The sequence below is a fragment of the Phoca vitulina genome, unplaced genomic scaffold, assembly GCF_004348235.1.
Source record: "Phoca vitulina isolate PV1807 unplaced genomic scaffold, GSC_HSeal_1.0 scaffold46, whole genome shotgun sequence".
Lineage (NCBI taxonomy): Eukaryota > Metazoa > Chordata > Mammalia > Carnivora > Phocidae > Phoca > Phoca vitulina.
In genome coordinates, this window is record NW_022589749.1 from 9,488,772 (window position 1) to 9,516,531 (window position 27,760).

The 27,760-nt window shown below is 44.2% G+C and overlaps 1 protein-coding gene across 1 annotated transcript; it reads right to left on the reverse strand.

The window, feature by feature from the left end:
* Positions 1-3,439: 3,439 nt before the first annotated feature.
* VPS33A (VPS33A core subunit of CORVET and HOPS complexes) lies at positions 3,440-26,092 on the reverse strand. The gene is made up of 13 exons (XM_032431429.1): positions 25,950-26,092; positions 24,460-24,525; positions 23,886-24,013; positions 22,745-22,931; positions 16,081-16,197; positions 14,954-15,128; positions 13,947-14,140; positions 12,486-12,612; positions 11,532-11,599; positions 10,833-10,970; positions 8,537-8,674; positions 6,714-6,882; positions 3,440-5,926 (listed from the first exon to the last, which is right to left on the reverse strand). Exons 1-13 carry the CDS (start codon positions 26,049-26,051, stop codon positions 5,745-5,747), a joined length of 1,791 nt encoding a protein of 596 aa, XP_032287320.1. The 5' UTR covers positions 26,052-26,092; the 3' UTR covers positions 3,440-5,744.
* Positions 26,093-27,760: the final 1,668 nt, after the last annotated feature.

Here is a 27,760-nt window from a genome sequence, read left to right on the forward strand (position 1 = left end):
GACGGGGCGCGGCCTCTTCTCGAGCGGGCCTGGCCCCATGACCACACCCCAGCCCGAAGGAGCAGTCGGGATTGGACGCGAGGGAGGGAGGGGACGGGGCTTAGGATAACGGCAGTAACGGCTGCGGCGAACGCCCAACGGCCGGGGCTTCCGCGCGGACGGGGCGGGCCCTGGGCCTGAGGGCGAGGAGCGGGCGGAGCGGAGTCGGCCGTCGCGAGGGGAGCTTGGACTCCAACCCGGGCGTGGCCGTGCCTCGAGAGGCAGCCCTAGCCCGGGCGCGAGGCGCAGGGTTCTTCCGTCAGCGAGTGGAGCGCGTCCGGCGCGGGGGCGGAGCAGCGCGCCGTGGGGCTGGCGGCTGGGGGTGGGCACGAGGCGGGCGCGGCGGGGGGCGGGGCTGCGGGCGCTGTCACTTCAGCACCAGGAAGTAGGTGGTCCAGCCGGCCAGCAGCAGCGCCCCGATGAGCACGGTGTAGCTGAGGAGCACGAAGGCCAGCAGCTCTCGCAGCAGCTGCAGCACGTGGATGGTGGACGAGGCCGGCATCGTCGTGCGCGGGAGGCCCGAGGACCTGCGGGGCAGAGCACTGGGGAGTCCCTGAGCGCGCAAAGAGGACGGTCCCCCGGAAGCCCACCCCCCCAACACTGGCCACCAAGCCAGCGCTGCTGAGCCAGGAGTGCTGTAGGCAATGTGGACACAGGAAGCTAGGCTAGGTCCTGGCCCTCAAAAGAGTAAACACGCTGTCCTAAGGCTGAGGAAGCCCAAAGTACTGATTTTCTCCCTAACAACCAGCTGGACGCCCTCTTTGCATTTACACCATAGAAGTCTTTTAAACCAAAAGTTCCCCTCATTCTTTGGCTCCTAATCTGGATCTGGGTTCTGAGGAGAGAGAAGCCTGTCTCTTCCCAGCCTCAGCTGCTGCATTAGTCTTCCTCCCTGGCCCTCTCTCCTCCCATCCACCTCCTGCATTTTTAATGCTGTGAGTGCTGCTAATGGCCTGGTGGAGTAAGGCTTTCTTTTCCCATCACTCAAGCTGCAGCCCCAGCTGTCGGTGCTGCCTGGGAAGGGAAGAGGAGAGACCCATTCGGGTGGGAGAAGACAGCAGGCCCTCACTGAAGCCCCTCTGCAATTCCCTGGACCCCAAGGCTTGACAACATGCAGAGTTTGAAAATGTTTGCTTTATGGTCCAGCACGCTTGCCCTTGTGGGAAGCCAGTATTGCAGGAGTGCCAAGAGGTGGGCATCAATTTGATTCTGGGCTTCTCTCTTTCCCCACTGTGCTCCTGTGCACCTGCTCCAGTCCTGCTATCTTCCAACCACAGACGGAATCTCAAGGCAACAATCACAAACCAGCTCTTTCTCTCCATTGCTGTCCTGTCCAGCAACTTCCCTCAGGGCCAGCCACTAGCTTCCTTCTCTCCCCATTTCACTCACTCAGCTAAGTTTCCACGACTCCTCTGCTGCAGCAGCTCCCCGGTTCCTCTCCCGGTCTGGTGTCTGAAGGTAGGCTTGTGCGTACTCCAGCGATCTAGGCAGAGCTGTGGTATATTCAGGCAGCAGCTGCACTCACCAACTAGGTGTGGTCTAGAGACCAATCACAGTCTCCACGTGGTCCCTGAGCAATCAGGGAGCTGCGCACAGCCCATCCCAGGCCAGGCAGGGCACTGGCAACCCTGCCTGTTTTACCACCACAGCCCACAGGCTCTAAGGATGCCTGCAAAGCTCCTGACTCAGAGGGGCTGAGCAAGTGGTACACTAGGGGATTTTTCATGCCCCTTCTTGTCTTGCTTTTCTCAACACTGCGGGTGGGATACAGTCCAAATCCTTTTCTAACAAGCTCACATTGAGGAGCCCCATCCTACTCTGAGTCTCAGACTAGAAGAACCATTATACAAAGACTTTCACTTATGACTGTCCAACTACAGCACGGGCTGTTATCTTAAAAAACATGTAAGTGTGAGCATGCATGTATGTATGTGAGAAACAGGAGCTTAGAGAACCAAGAGCTCCTAAGTGCTTGATTCTGAGAGTTTAGCAGTTAAGAGATACACTGTACAGTCACCTTCCCAATGAGCCCATTTCCAATTTCAACTTCCAAGAGTGATGCAAAAAGAGCCAGTTAGGATTTCAGCAAATAAAGAACAGACCCTTTCCCAGATGTAACAATGAAGAAAAAGCACAAACTTTATGCTGTTTCTGATTATTTTGCTTTTTGTTGTAGTTTGTGATTAAAGACTGGGTTTTTTTGTTTTGGGTTTTTGTTTTTTTTTTTTCTGACCTTTAAAATAGCAGGGAGTGTGGACATCAACCCTTTTTTATCAACATCATCATCCAGAAGCAAATGGCTCCTTAATTTAATCAGGGTCCGTTATTATCAAATCACTGCCCCGGCCGCAGCCCTGCTGAAAACAGGAGCAGAACATTATCAAGCTGCTCAGGAAGCCAGTGAGTAGTAATTGCTCCCCCAGAGAACTGGTCATCTGAAGGGCTTTTATGTCCTGCCTAGTCACAGGAAAGAAAGTATGCCTAAGATTTATACCCTCACCCCACCCCAGAGCAACAGATGAAGAGAGGCTCAGTTCGGTCGGCTTCCACTCCCACGTCCTTCAAATGGATGTCTCAGGGCAGTTAGGTATTCCAGCCTCTGCAGGCTCTAGTTACCACACAGTAACTGAAGCTAAGAAACATTATGTGGCTTAAAATTCACAGGTGTTCATTTGGAAGTAAGAGCAACTGAGAAAGTTTACATTATTTGCCTTTGACAAAAAGGCATTCTCTATTTTCTGTAGCAGGTCAGTAAGCCTATGACTGTATAACACATCTGGCTTTAGAGTACAATTCAGTCTCTCCATGATTCACTCTACATGATGCTGCATTTCTATGCCTTGCCATCCTTACCACAGTCCCTCTTCCTAGCTGCTTTAGACACTCAGTTCATTTGGTAGTTTTTTTTTTTTAAAGTATTTCTTCTTGAATTTCTGCTGAACACAAACACTTCCGACAGGCCAATCTTTAACGTACAACTGAGAACAAGAGAAGGACCAGCATGTCACGGTTAACTGTAATCCATTTCTAGTGAGGGCAGAGCTAGAGTGCCCAATCCCTTCCCAGTGCTCTTTAAGAATTAAATGTGCTACTTTTAATATTCCTCCTTTTAACCATTATAGACACACCTCATCTTACTGCACTTTGCAGATAGTGCGGTTTTTACAGATTAAAGGTTTGTGGCAACCCTGTGTTGAACAAGTCTGTCAGCGCTTTTTTCCCAACAGCGTCTGCTTACTTTGTCACATTTTGGTAATTCTCGTATCTCAAACTTTTCCATTATTATTATATTCATTACGGTGGTCTGTGATCAGTGATTATAATTCACTGAAAGCTCAGGTGATGGTTAGCATTTTTTAGCCATATTCTTTAATTAAGGAATATACATTTTTTTAGACACAATGCTATTGCACACTTAAGAGACTACAGGATAGTGTAAACATAATTTTTATATGCACTGGGAAACCAAAACATGCATTTGACTCGCTTTATTGCAACATTCACTTTATCGGGGTGGTCTGGAACCAAAGCCACAATATCTCTCGGTATGCCTGTATTCTCTTGCTCTACAGTTAAACTACAATTCAAATACTTCTCTGTTGGCTAAATTCAAAAGTGTATAGTAAGACACAGAACAGCGCCTATGTAGACTTCTTTATCTACATAGACTTCTTTTTTATGGAGTTGCCGGTGTGGCAGAACTGTCTACCTAACTAAACAAAAGTCCAGACATGATGTAAACAATCCGCCCTCTCTAGGAATAAATGTACCATTCACATACCCTTTCTCAGTAAGGGCATACTCCTTCGAGACAAAGGCTGCTTCAAGTATTAAGTGAATTTACACAAAGGCGTATAATATATAATTATCCACCACTTTCTATTTGCATACAAATGAAGCAATTGATGTTTTTAAGTCTTCTGCTAAATGCATTTTAGGAGCTGACCTAACTATGCTCTGAGCAAGCAAGTATAAATTCCCAAGTGAATGTAGACACATGAGACACAACCGAGTATCTGTTCATAGGACAAAAACCCCAGCCAAGGAGACCTGACCAGACTTGAATTGAATCCCATGAGCCAAAAACATTTGAGGGACAAGGTGGATTTCATTCTCTAGGCGGCTGAGGCTGACAACAGCTGGGGCTGGAAGGTATAAACTAATCTCCCTGGGATAACAAGTATTTGAAAAAGGATTTTCTAAAATAGGCATAGTTTTTTTAAAGACCGTTTTCCAAATACTGAATGTCAAGGCCAAATTGAATGCATGAGAAGCAGATCTCTTAAATACGACCTCTTCTACTCCTCACTCTTAAAGAAAGCTTTTTTTGATTGTAGAATTTCTCTTTCACTCATAGCATGCAATGCGCTACCAGAAATTCACTCACGAAACAAAATGAGAATAAACGTGTGGTTACTGATAAACAACAGAGGCCACACCTCCCCTGAGGAGGGATGCTGACCTTGATCCCCCAACAAAGGGGAGACTTGGGCAAGGGCTACGAAGCCATCCATTTGGTCCCCTTCTTGGATTTAACTTCCAGATATTAGGATGGAGCAGGAGGGAGGTAGGGAACACACGCAGGTTTCCAGACTCTCGACCAATACCCTGCTCCTCTGCCCCACAGGCTAACCGTCTCCTGCAGGAGCAGCTGCGACTGCTGGACTCCAAGACCATCGACGAGCTGTCCCAGAGAAGGCTGAGGTCACCGGACCAGGGACTGCAATGGAGCGGTATGTTTCCAAGCAAAACCAATGCAAGAGGCTGAGTGTGGAGAAGTACATGCGACAGTTACTGTGGAGGTGGTGTCCCAAATGCTGAGGAAGCAAGTGTCATTGCTGTTCACGGTGGGACCAGCTGGTGCTGGGGCCCATGATGGGTGGGGAAGAAAACCGACGCCTCAGTGGAGGCATCTGCCACGGAAACGTCGTGGAGTGAACAGCACGTATGCTCAGAAAGTGTCTTTGAATAGTGTTTAAGAAAATTCTCAGGAAGCTGCTCCCCAATCCTCACGTTCCTCAATGTAAAAAGCCCTTGATAAGTATGAGACCCATGGAAATTTAGCTGGTCAGATGAACTTTGATTTGGAGAAAGAAGTCCCTCCACCCCTCTTGCTTTATAGAAGCAGAGGAATTGAAAGCAGAAGGAATCAACACTTGCCTTAGTGATCACCTAAGACAGAGGCTGAGGACACCAAATATAATGTGCCATACTCTGCAGGAAAAAGAAATCTCAACTCAGTGACAGGACCAGCTCTTGCCCCAACACCCAGCCACTGCCCCAGGCATAATGTGCCTTCAAGAAAGCACTGTTTATTAGGGGTGAGACTTCCCACTTTTCATTTTTACCCATCAGTCTCTGCCTTCCTATTTTAAGAACTGACCTCATTTGTGCAGCTGTTTAAGATTATCCATCCCCACCATCCTTAATACGTTGCCAGAGGTCTCTAAGGAAGACCCTGAGCTTAGAACATTAACAACTGGTGTTTCTGTTAGCCAGGTGGATTCTCTTCTATTCTTTTTTCTTCAAGAAATTAGAAACACAAAAGAGAAGCAGAAAGGAGAAAACAGTGTAATTGAAGAGGCTGACCCCCAAAGTAAATTCTGTATTCTTCTGTTACTCTTCCGTGGGGTTTCACTTCCTTTTGGCAGCTTCTCCAAAGGAGCAGTTTATTTTGCAGTTCATTCAAGTCGACTTTGATCAGCCTAGAAAGGTTTTTCCATTAGAGACTCTATCCAGCTGGCCCCATTCATTAGCTTAGTGGTGGCAATGACGTATTCTGTACCTCCGTCTTCCAGCTGGGAGAGAAATCGCAAGGCCGCGATTTCAGCAAAGGTTACGCCCCCAAGGAAAAATATCAGAGTGACTCGGTTTTCTCCTGGTTGACCTAAAAGGGAAACATTTCAGAATTAAGAATTATTATGGGTGCTTCTCCTCCCATGTCTTAAAAAACTACATCATGGGGGCACGTGGGTGGCTCAGTTGGTTGGGCATCCAACTCTTGGTTTCAGCTCAGGTTACGATCTCATGGATCGTGGGTTCGAGCCCAGGCGTTGGGCTCCGCGCTCAGCAAGGAGTCTGCTTGTAGATTCTTTCCCTCTGCCCCTCCCACCACTCACTCTCGAACGTGTGCTCTCTTCCTCTCTCTCTCTCTCTAAAAATAAATAAATCTTTAAAAAAAAAAACCCGCATCACTGGGGCGCCTGGGTGGCTCAGTCAGTTAAGTGTCTGCCTTCAGTTCAGGTCATGATCTCAGGGTCCTGGGATCGAGCCCTGAGTTGGGTTCTGAGCCCAGTGGGGAGTCTGCTTGAGATTCTCCCTCTCCCTCTGCCCCTCCCCCTGCTCACTCTCACTCTCTCTAAAATAAATAAATAGATCTTAAAAACAAACATGGCATCATATATAAGAAAAAAAAAGTTAACTGTGTCTTGGTACAAAGAGTTCCTTTGAAACTCAGGAACATGATTTTGATCTCAACTCAGAGGTTGAAAGCTGCTACTCCTGAGGGAATGATGGGTTCTAGTGCTTACACTACACATTGGCAAATAACAAAAGAGGTGTACGGGACTCTGAGTCCTGCGTACCTTACAAATGTACTTTACAAAGCAACTGCACAGTCCACGAAAACCACAGCAGCAGTGTGTAACTGCTATAGATCCTGGCCACTGACTTACGTTTCTTTTGCAGTCCCGTGGGCAACGGCTGCCGTTCTTCAAAGTGGGGCCCGGGGAGTATGCGGAGAACTTCCTCGATACTGCGCCAGCCAGGCCGCGAGAGCAGCTGCGCCAGCCGCACGCTGAGAGGGGCATAACCACTGTACACATACGATATGTCCGTGGGATTCTGTTAAATAATTAAAGGGGAAAAAGTGTGTAGATACAGAGACGTAGAGCCACTGAACAGCGGCCTTTTGGGTAACCCAAAATTATGTGATTTGGCTTTGAAGGCAGAAACACAAACTCCAGCAACGTCCTGCTCCGATCCACCCCAGCTTGGCCTGATTCTTAGCTGCCTGAGGTTCGCTTTCAACTCCGATCTTGCAAAAGCCACTCAAAGCATCTCTAGGTACTGACCATGAAATGCTGTTATTTGCTTTGGCAAGAAACTTCTTGGAGGGAAACCCGCACTCTCTAGCTGAGCAACAACGTGCGTATCCCTTGAACTCAAGTCATTCTACTTCCAGGCATTTCTCCTACAGAGGGGCTTGTCCACCAGAATAGACCAAAGCCCAGATGTATTAGCCGCAACTCCGTCTGTTCTAGCAAAAGACTGGAAACAACCTGAATTTCTATCAAGAGAAATCTGTTAATCATAAATTAAGGTTTATCTGCAAAACCACTATGTAGCAATTAAAAAAAAAACTTACAAAAAAGAATGAGGTAGATCACAGAGGGATCTTCAAGATATAGTATTAAGTGGTGGTTAGGGTGGGTGGGGAGAGGCAGGTCAGAACAGGGAAGAGAACTAGTATACTGTTTACCCTGTACAACACAGAAATTAAGAGTATCTATATCCCACCCCTGGGGGGAAGATAATCCGATTTTGCCACTGGTGGAGGAGACTTTTTAATTATTAGCTTTTGTTGCAGAAGGCAGCCTGATAAAGTTCCTATGAAAGTCTAAAAAAGAAAATAAGAAAAAGAAATTTAGAAAAACTGGACTCAACAATAAATGTAAGGCAAATGACTCTACTTTGGAAGTCAATGGTATAAAATATGCATCATTTATGTTAAAAGGTCTGTAGATTCACAGAATCTTCCTGGAGGGATAGATTAAAAAAACTGGTTACAGTGGTTCCTTCTGAGGGAAAACCATGCTGAGATGTGGAGGGAACCTGACTTTTCACTGTTTGCCTTATTTTTGTATGGCCGACATTTTTACCACACGTGCTGGACATTTTCCAGATTCTTCACCACCACCACCACCCCCCTCCCCGTGCTCTGTGTCCAGGAGGCGAACCTGTAGGCTCTACGCCAATGTGCTCCCACGCCCTCTTTGGGTTTGGCCAATGGGAGGCACGAGATGGAACCTGGAGAGTGGGCAGCATGTGAGGTCAGGGGTTTAGAGCCCCAGCTTCCTCTCTGTGACACTGCTGGAGACTGGCTGTGTCTCTCCACCAGAGGCCTCTCATCCCTCGTCTTGTCAGATGGCCTCTCCACACAGCTCTTCTCTTCAAGTTCTGGAACAGGTTTCTGCAACAGTTCCCTCGCCTTGCCCTCGGGCCCAGGCTGGTAAGGAATCCCCACTGCAGGCCTTTTGCCGGCTCCCACCCTGCCCACATCTTAAGAAACTCCCCTCAAACTCCCCGGCGTCAGAGCGCCCTTTGTTCCCTGCTGGGATTCTGGCAGATATGATACGTGAATGCATTACTTTCTAAAAAACATTAGAAAACCATTCTAGAAAGGGCAAGGTGGATGTATAAATCAAGTAGCCTAGGTGGCCACGATAAACCGTTAACCAGTAGGTAAACTGAGTTGAAGTGGAGGGGTGTGTCTCACCTGTTCGTTCACATCATCCATCCAGAGGCGTAGCGTTTTCCGGATTGTTGGGTAATTGTTTCTGCCCCCCGTCTGTGGTTTCAGCAGGCCAGCCTTCTCTAGGTTGTACAAGGTCAATATGTGCTCATAGCCGTATGTCTGCAAGACAAGGCGTTCGGATTGATGTCAGATCAGGAAAAGAGTTTCTGCCACTTTCTAAAAAGAGCACTTCCAACAAATGGATTTAGTAGGTACTGTGGGGCATGTTACCCAAATCCACGGAAGGACTGTCTAGGGGCACAGGGGCAGCGTGGAGGATGAGACCTGCCTGCCCATTACAACTAACCCAGCTCACTGCTTCAAAGACTGATTTACAGTTTTTACTTTATTTTTTTTTTTAAAGATTTTATTTATTTATTTGTCAGAGAGAGAGAGCACAAGCAGGGGGAGAGGCAGAGGCAGAGGGAGAAGCAGGCTCCCCCCTGAGCAAGAAGCCCGATGTGGGCCTCAATTCCAGGACCCTGGGATCATGACCTGAGCCGAAGACAGCTGCTTAACAGACTGAGCCAGCCAGGCTCCCCTAAAGTTTTTACTTTAAAGTCAGAATTTATGGACCCAACTTAAGTGAGCATCAAATAAATTAATATATATTTTATATGGGATATAATTTGATACTTAAAAAAAAAGAATGAGGCAGATCTATACATTCCGATAAGAAAGATCTGGATATATTCTTTTTTTTTTTTTAAGTATTTATCTGAAAGAGAGAGAGGGTATGTGTGTGTGCATGCGAGCAGGGGAAGCGGCAGAGGGAGAGGGAGCATCTCAAGCAGACTCCCCACTGAGGATGGAGCCCCACGTGGGGCTCCATCTCACGAACCTGAGATCACACCCTGAGCTGAAACCAAGAGCTGGGTGCTCAACCGGCTACACCACCCAGGTGCCCCTGGATATATTCTTAAGGACAAAAAGTATAGTAATAGAATACTTTATACAGTAGGATTTTATTTCTATTTTTAAAAAGATACAGTAGGGGCTCCTGGGTGGCTCAGCTGGTTGGGCAACTGCCTTCGGCTCGGGTCATGATCCTGGGGTCCTAGGATCGGGCCCCGCATCGGGCTCCCTGCTCCTCAGGGAGCCTTTTTCTCCCTTTTCCTCTGCCTGCCGCTCCCCCTGCTTGTGCTCTCTCTCTCTCAAATAAATATTTAAAAATCTTTAAAAAAATAAATAAAAATAAAAAGATACAGTAAATAATAATAGTAATAGCCAACACTTACATAACACTTTCGGGGGTGGGCAGTGTTCTGTTGCAAGACTGTCACACGTGCATTAACTCAGTCTCTTTATTCTAACCCTGCGTGCTAGGTGGTATTACTATCTCCATTTTACAGAGAAGTTTAAATAACTTGCCCAACGTCACCCAGCTACTTAGTAACAGAGCTGGGACATGTATCCAGCCAGTCTTACCCCACAGTCTGTGAGTGTGAATATTCTTTGTCTGTAAATGCAAACAAGGAGTCTGGAAGCAGACCAAACTGTTGCCATTGGTCCTATTTGGGGAGGGCGATGGGGGTGTGAGTGAGGTGCAGGAAGGATCACATGTTGCTCCAGATGCTTCGCCTTATTTGAATCTTATACGATGAGAATGCATGTGTTACCTACGTAATTTTTTTAAAATACCAAAAAAAAAATTTGAGCATTTAGTTTTAATAACAATGTACTTAACTATGGCTGGTGGTAGCAAGTAAATACTACCTGAGACATTTTCAACAGAGGAGAGAATTTTTTAAATAATGGTGGCCTTTTCCTAATCATGAAGTAAAACAAGCTTAATTTATGTACGTCTGCTAAGGGATTATCATCAGAAAATCTGCAAAAAGGTCCCTTCCTCCATCAAATGCAATCTGGTTAAGAGCAAGGACACCAGACCCCAGTTCCCTGGGTTTGGGCACTGGATCTGCCACTCACTAGCCAGGTGACCAGGGGCAAGTTACAAAACGACCTTGTGCCTCAGTTTTTTCATCCATAAAATAGGGATGATAACAGTCTCTAATTCACAGGGCTGTAGTGAGGATTAAACAAAAGAATACATTAAAGCTCTTTCACTAGAGCCTGGTACATAGTGAATGCTCAATAAACATTAACTATTATTATGCAAACACAGTAAACAGTGATGGATACCAAGGACAACCCCCTCTAGGTGTTAAAAAAATTTAAAAGACAGTGGAAACAATACACCAAAACAGGAGCTTTAAGCTGTACTTTTTTAAAAAGATGTTTCCTCCTTTGGTAAATTAGTAATTTGAAATCTACTGACCTGGAGAATTTCTCTTTTGTAATAATCCAGAACTTTTTGTTTGAGTCCACTATTGCACACGGACTGGAGGCAAACCAACCTTAACACCTTGATCAGCGGGTGCTTTTGGGCAATACAGTCTTCAATGTAACTATTGACCTGGAAACAAAATATACAGGTATGTATCCCAGCATCCAGTTTGGGGGCCTAACAAACTTGGTATTTACGATTATTTTTCAAAGTGGGGGACACACTCAGACAATGCAACCGCCTGTCTGAACACAGCAGACAGCCTTCTGAGAGGTTCTTGAATGTCTGGGGCACCTGTGACCATGTCTATCTCAATAATAGAAGCGATTTATTGGCCGCAAAGTAATAGGAACTTTCTTGGGAAATAGATTTTCTAGAAAATAGGAATTTCCAGAAATTGCATAATTTTAAATGTATCAATAGAGGTGGATATTTACAGGAATTATATGAGCAGTTCCCTCAGAAAGCAAATATCTTCATTTATCTACGACAGGCCTTAAAGATGGTTGGTTTCAGGGGCTGGAGAGCAATGCTAACTACCCATGACTTGGAGAAATCTGGACTTCCACATTTTGCACTTGCTCTTAAAAATGCCTCGGCAAGGCATGGGAATCAACACGGTTGCTTTTCTAGCTATAATCTGACGTTTGACAAATCACCAGTGATTTGCTAGTTTTACTGTTCACATACCTTATCGGTGTCTATTCCAGACATAAACTCCTGCTCCACTGTGAGTTTATCAAAGAAGTCTTCAGAAGCTAAAATGTAATTAGCAAATTTGCAACTTAGAAATTAAATAAATGTTGATTTGAGCAGTCTGCTTTTCTACACAGAAGATAATTAAGAAACAAGACGCACAAAAACGCAAGCAAGCAAAAGGCTCAAACTGTCATCTGAAAACAATCTTCTAAAACATGGAAAACCCTACAACCCTGTGCTCCTAAATTACATCGACATGCAGCTGGCCACTGTACCCCTTTGCTGTCCTTAGGACTCAACACAGATCCCAAGAATTTAGCCTTCATACCAGGGAAAGCTAATCTCCCTAGCACTTCACTATCATCATCAAATTCAACCCCATTTTAACTGCTTCCTATTAACAGGAAAACAAAGGACTGATTTTCCAACACCATGTTTTACTTCAGATTCAAAGTAGACTTCATAATACACGGCACCCATGTTTTATGAATAAATTCGTCTTTGATTTAATACACATCTTCTGAGCTCTTTCAAAATACTCAACATATGATCTCTCTACCAATTCTGCAGGAAGTTTTCAAGGGAAAAACAAAAACAAAAGCAGAAACATCACATTGCTCTGATGAACCCTTAATAAGAGGGGAAAAACTAGATAAAAAAGAGCCTCATTATGGTGGCAAACTTACAGAAGAGTTTTTTTTTTCTCTTATCACTATTCCAAATATCTTGTCTTAGGATTATATTAATAACGGGGAAAAAGTGAGTTAACCACAAATGAAACACATTTAACTATGAACATGCATGCACTTAATTAACACAGAATGACAAACAATGTTCAAATAGAGCTGTCTTTCCCAAAGAGGTATCATGGTGCCCGTGACCCTGGCATCAGAGTATGCATGCAAGTCAGCCCTGATGAAAATCATCACTCCAAAGGATACTCACTGGTGACATCTTTGATTAACTCAGCAATCGAGGTGTGGTTTGCAAGTGAGCCTCTTGCTGCCTGCATGTGGGGCAGCTGGGAAACAAACTGCTTGATCTCCCCAACCGTCTTAGCATTGTGCCTTTCCTGAAATGGGGGAAATGGCAGATCCATCAAGCAGGGGAGATATTTTATTTATTAATTTATTTTTAGAATTATTCTGCTTCTTTTTCAAGATATTATTTATTTATTTGAGAAAGAGCGAGAGTGAGCACGAGCAGGGCAGAGGGGCAGAGGGAGAGGGAGAAGCAGGCTCCCCAATGAGCCGGGAGCCCAACGCAGGGTTCGATCCCGGAACTCCGGGACCACGATCTGAGCCGAAGGCAGACGCTCAACTGACTGAGCCACCCAGGTGCCCCGAAGGTATTTTATTTTTAAGTGCTCTGCTCTGTGTGTTGCTCACAGGATGTATAATTTATATCAAAGTAGAAAAAAGAATGGAATACAAATAAATCAGGCCAAACCCAGCTCCGCCATTACAAGAAAAACAGAGAAGGTGAGTTCATGGTGCCTGATTACTGTGTTAGTTCTTCAGAGAGCAAATATATGAGGTTTTCTCCTCCTATGCCCGGGGTTCCTATCGTGATTAGTATTTGGGGGCATCTGAGTATTTGTGGGGGCACTATTAGGTTACCCACAAATACTTCTGAATAAAAAACAAAAACATCATGTTAAGAGGGAAATGTAAACAGCAAAAAGTGTCCTCTATAATAAAAAAAAAAAAACGCATTCTTACTGCTGAATCTCAATCTTGAATATTGTCCACAAAGTGAACCTCGCTTAGTGATGGGATTTTTTTTTTTTTTTGCAAAACTGAATCATGTAAACCAAATGTAACTTCAGAAATGTGAAAATCAATGAATGAATATAATCCCTCAGAAAGATGAAATCTAGAAATACATACTCAGTGCAACATTCGTTTTCAAAAATTCTCCCAGTTTACGTTTCCAAAGTCTAAATATTCAGAGTTTATCATCTTACTGAATTTTCCTGTTTCCAAAATGAGCTCACCCAAGAGTAAACAAGCATCCAGGCAAGAGGAGGCAGGAGGTGATAATGAAGCGCCTAAACTTAGAGCTTTCACCCAAAACCGCAAGTTCTATTCTAGAGGATCTTTTATTTATAGTACAGCCGGCTTCCTCTTGAGTGAGGTAGGAAATAACGAAAAAGGAAAAGGTAAAACAAGTATTTCTGACGAAAGCCTGTAAACTGCAAACACTGCTCCTGCCACCCTGCAGAAAAAGGAGCCAACTTACACCTTCTGTCATGGGGCCTGGGAACAAGTTCCAAAAGAAACCCTGCACGTTAGGAGAGAAATGTGCACCTGCACCGAAGCCCCGAGGCTCTTCCTCTCCTGGGGGGGGGGGGGCAGTCTAGCCTGTGACCCAGAGCTGCAGCACGACACAGCCAAAGCGCCTCACCTCAAACGCTGCGGAGATCACCTTTGCTTTCTTGCTAAGCACGGAGCCCACCGCGTTGAAGTTTTTGTCTCGGATCTCAGCATAGAGCTCCTCTGCAGAATTCAGCTGAAGCTTCTTTGCTTCCGTGGGGAGATCCTTCCCAGCATCGCCCTGCTTCTTCGGTGCAAATTTCTCCGGAGGTAATTTCACATAACCTGAACGACAGTGGAAGGGAGCAAGCACCTGTGTGCCTTAATGGAAGAACGGATCAAAGTGCCGGGCACAAAACAGGATTTTCCAACTCAGGAGAGAAGTAAGCCAGCTTTAGGAAACAATGGCATATAATACTAAGGTTTTGATTTTTCCACGATCAAAGTACGCTTTGATCATAAAGAAATACGCCAGGACTATTATTAAACATTTCTGAAATTTTAAATGCTGACAGAAATAAACAAGCATGGTGTGGGCCAAAACCAAACCAACATGTTTGTGAACTTTGACCTAATGATCTGTCACACCTAAACGCTAGGAGGCCTCCCCCATCTTCCATCTTGTGTCTCCAACCTCGAGTGTCGGCCCTTCCCTGGATACGCCCCACTGCAATGTCCACAGCAGCGTCCCTGTGTCTCTGATGAGGCCTGCCACTCGCTGTGGCCCTCTACGCCTACCCCTCCCCAAACCCAGTGCAAATGCCACCTCTCCAACAAGCTTTCCCAACAACCGCCAGCCATGAGGGTCTGCATTCTCCAAACTGCAGTGCCACCTGCATTAACCCAGGGCCACTGCTCACGGGGACAAGCAGACGCCTGCACACTAAGCATCCGGCTTAGCTGTTGTCGTGGGACTGACAACAGCAGTTTTTGCTTGGATTTTGTTTAATCTGGTGTCTGAAAGCCAAAAGTCAGTATTGTATTTTCTCAAATATCCTCTAATTTGAGAAAGCATCTCCTAAAAAAAAAAAAAAAAAAGACCTTTTGGAGATTTCTATCCAAGGACCTTTCAGGAAACACAGATGTCACTTTACTTACTGTTCTGAATGCCATAAATTTCATCAATGAGTCCTTCATATGTAAGCTGAGTGGCGAGAGGCGTTAATAAGTCCACGTTTCGATCGAGCAACAAGAGATTATCAAAAACAGGAAATATTGAATTTTGGCTTCCTGTAAACTCTCTCTTCATCCTGATCATCATATTGGCCACTTGCTGGAAAAAAAAACATTAGATCAGGTGGGACTTTTCTGGGAAGTAGCAGAGTTTAAAATGTAGCTAAAAACAGAAAGACAATCAAAAAATTTAAAAAGGAGAGAAACTGTAGAAGGGTGAGACTGATCAGAAGCAAGCAGCCAGAGAAGAGCGTCTGTGTTGGCCAGCCACTCCCACCACGCATGCGCGCTGATGGCGGCCACTGCTCTTCGAGGCATGAGAACGCGGATGTAGTCTGTTCGCGTTATTCGAGGGACTCCCGTAAAGTGGCCACGAGCACGGACCCGGCGAGTCCTGAGCCACTGCTGTAGGGCAGACACAGGGTTAGGTTTCCGCGAGCCTCTGGTCACAAGGTTTTTATCAACTAATCAGTGTGTAACCTTGTTCTACGTGTGTTTCTATTTAAAGACACTTGATTTCCTATAGCTTGTTGACTGACCCACAATGAACTCACTGCCAACAGCACCATCACTCACGCCTGAGGGAAGCTGAGGCAACACGGTATTCTCTCGGTAAGGCCCATCACAACCTTTCTGAGCTCAGGGACACGGGCAGTGCTTCAGGACCACCCTTGGGGCCATGTGAAACAGTGAAATCACCAAGAGAAAGCGCAAAAATGCAAAAAACATGCTGTTAGGTAGTGCATGGCCCTACATAGTGGCAGAAAGGACACCTGTTTACCACCTGAGAGCCCAAACAAGAAGGCAGAGCATCGCTGTACTGGACATCAGCTGGAAACGCGCACAGCGGGCAGCTCAAATTTTTTGCCACTCTTGACATGTCCGCACACACTGCAAGTATCGATTTGGGGTTACAAGTACATTTCAGCAATTAGGTGAATTCACACATAAATAGGATTGACTGTACTTGTTTGTAAATAGCTTCCTATTGCTCCCCTTTTGGGTACCAGGGCACCCCTTCCTTCACCCCAGAAACATGCACCATTTCTTACCCTGGCACACTCTCCTTTCCCAAAGATCTGGGGGATTGTCCCATACAGAGCCTGCAGGGTCATGAGCCCCTTGGCTGCGTGGTAGAGGCTCGTCTGGTCACTCTCCAGGTAGCACTCCTGTGGGGAGAAAGGGTGGTTACTGTTAGGCCCCAGTCACTGGGTGCTTGCTGGGTACCTGCCTCTGCCTGGCCCTGGGACTTTCCCCTTATTTCCCACTTTGCCTGGAAAGCTGGGGACACAAGACCGTTTCGTCAGGCTGCTACTTGGCAGTCAAGAACACAAGGCCAACAGCTGTGCTACTGGGATCCAGCTGTGGAAGCACCTGGCAGAGCCTTCTGGAAGAAAAGTGTTCACCAACCACACCAATTCTTCTTATTTATCGACTCTCAAGTAAACTGATTAACAAAGACGGACAATGAGAATGGGTTCTCTGGCTCCCTGTGGGGAGTGCAGACTTTGGGAGGGCACTCTGGGAAGGCCACCTGCTAATACCCACAAAGGCACACATTCTTTGTGCCAGAGGACCACACAACAGAATACTTAGCAGTTTTCACAACATGAGATTTTCATATATGCTGATAACAAAGGTCCTAACATGTTGAGGAGTGAAAAGGGGTAGCTGAACGAAATTTGGAATCTGATCTCATTTTCAGAAAATACACTTTACTTTATAAAATATATAAGGTATATTTCGTCAAGGCCAACAAAATACACACAAAGCCAGTTGGGAAGCGAGAGGGGAAATGCTCAGTTCTGACACTGACTCAGGTCGCCCTGATCTGAGCCCCTTTGTGCCACTTACCAGCTGCTCCCTAGGCCAGTTACATAACCTCTGTGTGCCTCAATTTACTCATCTGTAGAAGGGAGTACATTCCACATGGTGTAAGGAGTAAATGAAGAAAATGCATGTAAAACATTAAATCCCAGCACTTGAAACATATAGTAAGTGCTTAATAAATGGTAGCTTTTATTATTTGGAATTGTTTGTATATTGTTCACAATCATTATCTCCTCATAAGTCAAATGGTACATGAGGCGCCTGGGTGGCTCAGTCGGTTAAGCGTCTGACTCTGGATTTTGGCTCAGGTCATGATCTCAGGGTTGTGAGATCGAGCCCCACATTAGGCTCTGTGATGGGTGTGGAGCCTGCTTAAGATTCTTTCTCTCCCTCTCCCTCTGCCTCCCCACAAAAAGAAATAATAAGTCAAAATGGTATATCGCACCAGACACCTGCTCTCCACCCACCCACCCAACGTGTCTAGTCTCCAAAGCCAGGAGGGAAAGGATACCAAAGGGATTAGGGAAGACAGAGTGGAGCACTCGAGCACTCCGCCCCTGGGAGGAAGGAGGGCTGTCCCCCGAAGACACTGTGAGGAGTATCTGGTCACCACTGGAAGCCCTGCCGGATGATGGCTCTTCCAAGTCTGGGGTATTTTAATATTTCACTGAATAGGAAAGGTGAAAAAAAATGTCTGAAGACACACTTTCTGGCAAAATTACTTAAAACTCCTGATTGGAGCAGAAGTTAAGATAAAAATTCAAGAAAAAAAATATTAGGGAACATCTCTCCAAATAGCATTCATATTATTATTATTATGTAAGATTTTATTTATTTATTTGAGAGAGAGAGAGAGCACGAATGAGTGGGGGGGAGGGCAGAGGAAGAGGGAGAATCAGACCCCCGCTGAACAGGAAACCTGACGTGGGGCTCAATCCCAGGACCTCAAGATCACCACCTGAGCCGAAGGCAGACACTTAACCGACTGAGCCAGCCAGGTGCTCCTTTAAGATTCTGTTTTTTTTTTTTTTTTAAAGATTTTATTTATTTATTTGACAGAGAGATAGAGAGAGAACACAAGTAGGCAGAGGGAGAGGGAGAAGCAGGCTCCCCGCAGAGCAGGGAGCCCGATGCGGGACTCGATCCCAGGACCCTGGGATCATGACCTGAGCCGAAGGCAGCCGCTCAACCGACTGAGCCACCCAGGCACCCTAAGATTCTGTTTTTAAGTAATCTCTATACCCGACATGGGACTCAAACCCACAACCCCGAGAGATCAAGAGTCCCATGCTCTACAGACTGAGCCAGCAAGGTGCCCCAGCATTCATATTATTTTTAATTTAAAAAGTTGTATTACTATAGACATTCCTTTTTTTTTTTTTTTAAGATTTACTTATTTTTATTTTAGAGAGAGAGAAAGTGAGCGAGCGTGGGAGGAGGGGCAGAGGGAGAGGAAGAGAGAGAATCTCCAGCAGACTCCCCACTGAGCATGGAGCCTGACATGGGACTCGATCTCATGACCCTTAGATCATGACCTGAGCTGAAATCAAGAGTTGGATGCTCAACCGAAGGAGCCATCCAGGCACCCCAGACATTCCTTTTATAAGGCTATCTTTTAAAAAAGATTTAAAAGTTAAAAACAGATATTAATCTTGAATTTTTTGCTCTAATGTAAGTGTCGGTGGAGTGATAATTTGTGTTAATATCCCAACTCTATTGTGCACTTGTGGAATTTTAAGCCAGGAGGACATTTTGGGAGGGACAAATGGTAATACTATTAACATTTAAATACTTTTTGACCTCCAAATCCCACATGCCTACACAATAGAATAGCCAACAGTTTCTATAAAGGAAACAGGTTAATATACACTGATTTTTATGTGTACGTATGAAGGCTGTGATACATTAATCACCGTTACTGAGCATTCAACAGGGTGAACTCTGATTCCCACATTTTATACAGAACAATGATGGAGAAGATCCTAACCACATCCCCAAAGCATAGAAAGATCTACATGTGCCTTCTGATTCCAAAAATCACTAAATTATGCTCATTGTTTAAAATCACATAAATATGTAAAATTACGTCAACTCCATCAGAAATTGGGGCTGAATTTCGCACTAGGTGGAATTCTCAGCTTTACCACCCAGGCAAAATCTCTGATTTCTAAACAGAATCTGAAGTGAACATACAAAACCAAGAGCTTGAGATTCCCAGCAGAAAATAATTCTGTCCTTTTTTTGCAAATCATCAGAAAAACAAACAGGAAATCTCTCCTCTGGACAGGGTCTGTCATGCCGGGACAAGTTTTCCTCAGCTGCTACCAATTCACATTAATTACAGAGACGTGAATTAATGACATGTGGGCATACCATTACAGCTATACGATGAAACAGATATAGCAAAATGGTAATTCCAGAATCTAGGTGATGGGTATATGGGTGTTCCCTGTCAAACTCTCAACTTCTGTGTATGTCTGAAATTTTTCATTTAAATGTTGGCGGGGGGGTAGTCTATACCATCTTTGGATGAGATTCAGCGTATAAGCAAACCAGTAGGGAACATGGCGGAAAAAGAGCCTTCGTTATTCAAATTAGTCAGTGGTGCCACTGAGATCTACTGCCTCAAGTTAACCCTTTTAAGGCGGTGATCACTGTTAACAACATCCTGGGGAAGAAAACATTTCAAATAATTTTTTTGTACAACACCAGAGGTTCTCAAAAGTTCTAGTCTCCATCACAAGCCCATGAATCAAGGAAGAAAATACGGACAAATGTGAGTGCACTGAAAAACACGCATGGCAAAAACTACCATAAGCAAAGTCCAAAGACAAATGTCAAAAGAGAGTAAAGAACAGTCTACAGTTACAGGGCCCACATGCACAGTGACCTACATACAGGGCTATTCACCACCTCCAACAGCACAAGATGAGAAACGCTGACACATCCTACAGAAGGGGACTGGTTTAATAAATTATGGTAGCTCCAAACAATGCAACAGTATGCAGCTTCAAACAAAAATACAGAAGCATTTTCACATATGGTAGAAAATGATCTTGAGATAATATTATTAAGAGAATAAAGCAAGATACCAAACTTATATGGTATATGCCACCATTTGTATAAAGTGGGGAGGGTATTTTTTTTTTTTAAAGATTTTATTTATTTATTTGAGAGAGAGAGAGAGAGAATGTGAGAGAGAGCGCATGAGGAGGGGAGGGTCAGAGGGAGAAGCAGACTCCCTGCCGAGCAGGGAGCCTGATGTGGGACTCGATCCCGGGACTCCAGGATCATGACCTGAGCCGAAGGCAGTCGCTTAACCAACTGAGCCACCCAGGTGCCCTGGGGAGGGTATTTTATATATATTATGAGCTGTAGCTACATAAAGCATCAAAAAAAGAATTAGTAATAGTGATTGCTTCTGACAGGGAATTGGCAGTTTGAGCACTGGGAGGCTTACTTTTCACTCTGTACCCTTTCTTACTCAAAGAAATCATTGTGCAAGGATAAGGTTCTCAAAAACTTTCAAGGGCATCTGGGTTGCTCAGTCGTTAAGCGTCTGCCTTCGGCTCAGGTCATGATCCCAGGGTCCTGGGATCGAGCCCAGGAAGCCTGCTTCTCCCTCTTCTACTCCCCCCACTTGTGTTCCCTCTCTGTCTCTCTGTCAAAAAATAAATAAATAAAAAATCTTAAAAAAAACAAAAAACACTTTCAAATCATTTTATTAAAGATAAAGTAATATTCTTATGAGAGAAAGTGTTCTTTGAAATAAAGATGGTAAATAAAGCAAATACATAAATTTACATTTGCAAGAAAACTCTTAGTTCTGGAGAACAAAGGCGTGCACATTTGCTATAAACACATGTGGAAAATAAGCAGTGGAGAAAACCAGGGCTGGAACAACTGGCTACCCATCTGGAAAAAATTAAATGAGCCTCTACCTCACACCACACACTCCACACAAATACACAATTCAAGCTAAAGACCTGACCTTTTTTTTTTTTTTTAAAAAGCAAAACTTCCAAGACTTTCGAAGGAAAATATAAGATTTCCTATGTCTTCAGGGTGTAGAGGGATTTAATAATACTCGAAAAGCACAAACTAAAAGAATAAAAGTGATATATTTAACTACTTTAACTTGGAAGACTCCTACCTCTCAGTGTCAAAGCTTACTACAAAACCACAGTAATTGAGAGAGTAGGGTGGTGGCATAAGGACAGGCATATTGATTAATGGAGTAGAATTACGACATCAGAAATAAACATTTACATTTATGGACGACGGATTTTCAACAAGGGCACCAAGACAAATTCAATGAGGAAAGTACCGCCTTCCAGCGAATGGTGCTGGAACAAATGGACAGCCACATGCAAATGAACGAAGCTGGATCCCCACCTCACATCAGATAAAGGTGAACTTAAAATAGCTCAAAGACCTAAATGTAAGATTGAAACCATAAAATTGTTTGAAGAAAACATAAGGGTCAATCCATTACTCTGGGTTAGGCAATGATTTCTTAGATGCGACACCAAAGGCAAAAGCAACAAGAGGGAAAAACAGTTAAACTGAACTGTAAAATGAAAAATTCTGGGTTGAAAAAAAAAAATTTGTGTTTCACTTTTACCAAATGAAAAAAACTCACAGAATGGGATAAAATATTTGCAAATCATGTATCCAATAAAGAACTTGCATCCAGAACATTCCAGAATTCTTACAACTCTTCTAATGAAAAGATAAACTACCCCACTTTAACAAATGCACCACACATCAGAATAGACATTTCTTTAAAGGAAGACATACAAATGGCCAAGAAGCACATCATTGGTCACTATGGAAATGCAAATCAAAACCACAATGAGATAATGCTTCACACTCTCCAGGATGGCAAACTTCAAGAAGACAGATAACAATGTGTTCGTGAGATTGTAAGATTGGAACCCTTAACTATCTCTGGTGGGAGCAGAAAATGGTGCGGTCACTGTGGAAAATACAGAGTTTTACCGTATGACCCAGCAATTCTACTTCGAGGTATATGTAAGAGAAATGAAAACACATGTACATACAAAACCTTGTAAGAATGTTCGCAGCATCATGATCGCCGACAGGGGAAAACCATCATCTGTCCACTAAAGATGAACGATAAACAAAATGTGGGCTATTATTACAACGGAATACTGTTTGACAATAAAAAGGAATGAAGGACTGATAATCTGCTACAACGTGGATGAGCGTTGAGAACATGATGCTAAGAAAGAGGCCAGACACAAAAGACCACGTGTTACATGATTTCATTGATAAGAAATCTCCAGAATAGGCAACTCCATACAGATGGCAACAGGCTAGTGACTGCCAGGAGCCGTGGAGGGAGAGAGGGGGTGACTGCTAATGGGCAGAGCGTTTCTTTCTAAAAGGAGAAAAATGTTCCACAATGAGACAGTGGCAATAGTCGCACAACTCTGAATACACTGGAAACTAGTGAACCGCACACTGTAAAAGGGTAAATTTTATGGCATGTGAATTATGTCTCAATAAAGCTATTACAAAAATAAAGCACTTTATGATGGGAAATGTCTACAGGATAAAAGATATCATAATGAAAAGACAAATCACAGATTGGGAGAACGTACTTGCCGCTTCTATAACCTACAGTGACTCGTGTCCAGAATATACAAAGAATTCCTTAAAAAGAAAGAATGGGCAACAAAAAAGAACAAGGGGAAGATGTGCTGAAGAGAAAAATCTTAAATGTCAATAAGCATATGGAAAGAGGCTCAGCTTCACGGCAATCACAGAAATGCAAACGAAAACAGGATCGCTGACACTGTCATGCTCACAAATGCGACAAAAATCAAAGTCTGACATTAAAAAGGAGAATGTCAAACTTACTTTGAATGCACCCTCCGATTCCATGGATAAGAGATCCCCATCAAATGGAATGAGGTCGAGGCTGTACTCCTCCCTATGAATAAAGGATCCCAGAACACCCAGATCCTTCAACCGCTGTTCGCACAGTAAACTACGTCGCGGCACAAACAAAATGTGGAAATCTCTTGTTGGACCACGTCTGTCTTCACTGCAAATGAAGTAACATTTGTTAGATTACAAGCACCTACGAGTCATAGCCTATTTCACTTATTTTATTCCCAGCGCCTGGCCCGCGGCCTCGCACACAGCACGCACTAAATAAATGCTGGTCGGATAAACATACACGTATTGACTTCCAGATTCCAACTGTTATATAGTTGCTCCTTTGCTCTCTTTTTCCGTGACAGGAAAGAGGCAAAAAAAAAAAAAAAAAAAAAAAAAAAGAAGAGCAGAGAACTCTGAAAAAAAAAAAAAAAGGAAAGAGGCATTGATTCACAGCCAGTGTTTCGTGATGCATTTTCTAGCTTTCTCTTAAACCGTTTATGGGGCTTTAAAGCTCTCAGGTTTATTGAAACAGGATATCTGTGTCTTACTGAAAACAAATGACTCTTTAACCCCACCGATGCAGTGACACAGTCTTACAGGAAAATGAAAGATCACTCTTGCCTCCCACGTCTAGTCTCCTTGACAGTGGACTTCCCAAAATAGCCCATATGCTTTTAAGATCTTAAGGGCCATATCAATCAACTGTACCACAGAGTGCAGATGGGGCTGAGAACTTCCTCTACAGATTGGATGCTATATTAAATTTTAATCAGCTCATACTTATTTTGCTTATGAAATTCAAGCACACTATATTGAGAGTATTGAAAAATAACCATTAGGGGTTTTGGTTTTGTAATCAGAGTCCTTTCTATTGATATAGGTCTCAATTTTAGCTGTCCTGAAAATGGGGTTATATGTTGCCCCCCTTCTCCAACTGTTTGAACAACTTCACGAGTTTCCCATCTGCCCTCTTATGTTCTTTCACGCCTGCCCTGTTTTCTAAAAGACCACCTTTTCATGCACTGGCAAGATGAGGAATTGCAGTAAGAGGCTCAGGACGTTAAAACCATGAGAAGGACCAACCTCTTTTGGACCAAACATAACCTCTGAGAGATACCTGAGCACATTTTCGGCAATTATATCCATCAGTTCTAGCCTGGGTCTGACAAAGAAGATAATATTCTTGACATCAGCTGCGGGCAAACGACTTCCTTTAAGTGTGAACATTTTTTCCACTTCATGTTCCTAGGAAAACACATACACAAAAGGTTAACAAAAACCCTGAACTTCACCTATCCTATCCAGATTCAGACATCATTAACACTCCCAGCCAAATGACATTATTACTTGATTAGCAAAATTTAGTTTCCCCAAAGCCAGATGTATAAAGGACAAAGTTTCAGGATTAAGTCACTGCTACTGCACCTGAATTCAAATGACTCACACAAGGAATTGTCAGTGACACTAAGTAATGGTCACATAATACAAGGCTAGTAATTTCCCTAGAACTAGGATCAGCATAAAATCACTGGCCAATGGACCACTGTATAAAGAATGTTAGACATGCATTAGTATCACCATCTATAAAGACCAAAGAGCTTTGCCAATTACTCGGGAGAAAATGTAAAATCCTATTATTGCTGAAGTTTAGAATTATTAATGCCTGAACAAAACCCAAATAGCTCATTTACCTTCAGTAATGAATATTGTGCAATCAGGCCAAATGGTCCTGTGAGGTACTCGTCCCAAACTATTGCCTGTAGGAGGAGAGGAGAAATACTCTCGTTATGGTTAATGTCAGGAATTTCAACAACACCCACAGAAAACAGCAGTCATACGTAGTAGGAATATTTGCTTCAAACTCTGAATTAACAAAAATTTTAATTGGCTCTAACCACATTCTTATCTTATAGGTCTAAAGAAAAACCAGCATCTGGACAAGTGATGCTACTGTTGATTTTTTGGGTTTTTTTTGTTTAAAGATTTATTTATTTGGGAGAGAGAGAGAGAAAGAGAGAGAGTGTGAGTGAGTGCACGGAGCGAGGGGGGGCAGAGGGAGAAGGAGAGAGAGAATCTCAAGCAGATGCCGTGCTGAGTGCGGAGCCCAACTTGGAGCCCAACACGGAGCCCGATCCCATGACCCTGAGATCATGACCTGAGCAGAAATCAAGAGTCTGACGCTTAATTGACTGAGCCACCCAGGTGCTCCGTTCTCTTTTTTAACTGAAATTTTTACTGAGATAAGTGTAGGTTAACATTTATTTGTAAGAAATAATACAGAGAGCCCTTGTATGCTCTGCCCAGTTTCCCCCAATAGTAACATTTTGCAAAACCAGAGTACAATATTACATCCAGGATACTGACATTGATCCAATCCATGATCTAATTCAGATTTCAGTATCATTTCTTGAGCCTGAACTGGGCACCTAGGACTTAACTTGCTTTTTTTTCTCTCATGGCTGCTAGTACCCACTCTATCTCCTGGGGTTCTATTCTTTCTACGACTGATTCTTGAGATTCCCCAGTTTTCGTTTTCTTTTCGGAGTTGTACTGCCAATTACTTAAGGGGGCCTGATAAATCCTAAGGGGAGAGGAGAAAGGTGACACCGCTTAGAAGAAATCCTATCAAGTCTCTGATCTACAATTTCTCACTCAGTTGTGAGCTGAGTGGTGGTAAACGTCTAACAGGAGAAACAATCCTCAGAATGGTCACGTTAAAACCTCAAATAACTCTAAACTTCTTTCATAATCCGTGTGAGCAGCAGATTGTAAGATGTTGGAGCTTCAGAGACTTCCGATGGTTCGATATGCAACGACACGCATGATCGCTGTAATGCATGGACCATCTACGTCCTCGGGCCGGACCCGCCCCACGCGTCCGGGTCTCAGGGGGCACCAGACCTGCCCCTCTGGATCTGAAGGGCACCTGACATAGGTGGTTCACGAGGGACTGCGATACCACAGTGGCTTACTCTGCTGCAACAAAACAATTGCTATGCCACGCCGACTCTGTGGGCTGTGGGCCTCCGGACCCATCGTCAGGTCCCTCTCCCCGCCTCACTGGTCCCACTTGTTCCCCTCCTCGGGACCTCGTACACCTGGAGCTCAGGCGGTCAGGCACCGGATTAGACCAGGCCGGATTGGCGGCTGGAGAGCACTGTCGCCGCCTCCCGTCCCTCACCTTGCTTCCCGCGCACTTGTCCAGGAACTCGCGCAGCTCGCGACGCACCGCCTCGCGCAGCACGTTCAGGTTCACTCGTCCGTAGGACAGGTGCGCCGCCATCTTGCCCCACCGCCCCCTTTCCCGGCTAAGCCCACGGGCGCGGTCACGTGGCGGCGCGGTCACGTGACCGAGGCGGCTGACAGCACGCAAACCCGGAAACTGGAATGGGCCGACGTCTGCTGTCTTTCCCGGCCCTAGTTCCCGCGGTTTCCTTCTTCCCCGTCGGTTCCGCCACTCCCCCAAGACCCCCGGCCCCATCCGGACGCTCCCTCAGTCCAGGAGTCGTTGGGCGCGGAGAACTGAGTTGAGAGACGGGGACTGGACCCTACTCTTTCTTCTTAGCAGCAAGCATACCCGCTATAATGGAAATCTTTTGTAGCAATCAGAAAGCCCTTCGCTTTGCTCTCTTAGTTTGTAGGCTAAACTTTACAAAAAAGGACCGCGGCTGAGGGAATCTGTCATGTGACGTCTCTTTAGCTCTTCCTGGTAAACTTCCACTGCCTGGTATTTCACACAAATACTGTCCCACGTGGAATCCAGTTCCCACTGCATCAGTAAAATTCGTATGTTACCTTGTGAGTTGTGAGGATCAAAAAGATGGAATTTACATCTTGTTTCATATTAAAAGCTCAGAAGGGTGCCTGGAACTTAATTGCTTAATAACTATTGTTTTAGGAGGATATGTGCGTTTCAATACTTTGAGGGTAGAAATTGACTATTTGGGATGTGAAAGAGGCTTGAAAATGTTGGGTCTTCGAGTGGATGGCTCCTTTCAATTCTATATACACACTCTATATTATGAAGAAAGGGCTCGCTAAACAACTACCATGAGGTCTGAGTAAGCAAAGAGCAGAATTTGGGGAGGATGCAGAAAAGCAATCAATCAATCATACATATATACACACTTGTACTCTCAATTCTACGATTCATCAAAACCGTTTAGATTTTAAAATAACTTGTTTCCACTCATGCAGACTTCCACGCCCTATTTCTCAACCCGGTTTCACAGTGGTTCTCAACCTGTATCACAGATTCTTGTCACATATGCAGGCTTTTTGCCCAGCTGAAAATGTGTATTATTTTAGCACCATCTGTGAGAATACATGTTGAGCTCATCAGGCCTTGTCATGAACTGTTAAATGAGGCCACAACTTACAGTTAAGAGGTGAAATGCTCAAGGCTAGTGAAATCCCAAGCATGCATGAGTATAAATGAGCAAGACCAGGATGATAAACTCCCCTCCTCAGACAGGATCAGGATGCTAGAAGATGATCAACATAGGTGTTTAACCTGTATAGAGACCCAATGTTTGGAAACTATACTGCTGTAATTATGACTATTGCAGACCTTAGTGTTCTTTTTAGTTTTTATGGATATAACTGACATGTAACATTGTATTAGTTTCAGGTATACATGATTTGACCTAAGTATAAATTGCAAAATGATTACCACAGTAAGTTTATAGTTTGAGTCTTTTAATCCCCTATGGTTAGTACTGAAGTCAAGGAAGGACAAGTGTCAGGGTATTATTTAGGTTAAAGTAATGTGCTTGTTCAACTGATAACTCTGCTTTGGAAATATCGACCTGTTGGTGAGTCTGTGCTCATAAAACAAATGTTTGGTTCAGTAGTCATTTTGCTGAACATCCCAGCAACTTTCAGAGTTTCTTTGTGAAACGTCATGGATTGATAGTTGGTACTACCTGCTGCCATTTATATTTTTGTCAGGTAATATAGTGTGATATAGCAATGGATAAGAACCTTAGTATT

Bases quoted from the DNA above. Each gene is read 5' to 3' on its own strand.
- VPS33A (XM_032431429.1), bottom strand. From the start codon at position 26,051: ATGGCGGCGCACCTGTCCTACGGACGAGTGAACCTGAACGTGCTGCGC. The intron at 6,883-8,536 runs GTGAGACACACC...ATTATTTAACAG, and splicing joins TGGATGATGTGAACGAACAG to AATCCCACGGACATATCGTA. The intron at 5,927-6,713 runs GTAAGTCAGTGG...TTTCCCTTTTAG, and splicing joins CACGGGACTGCAAAAGAAAC to GTCAACCAGGAGAAAACCGA.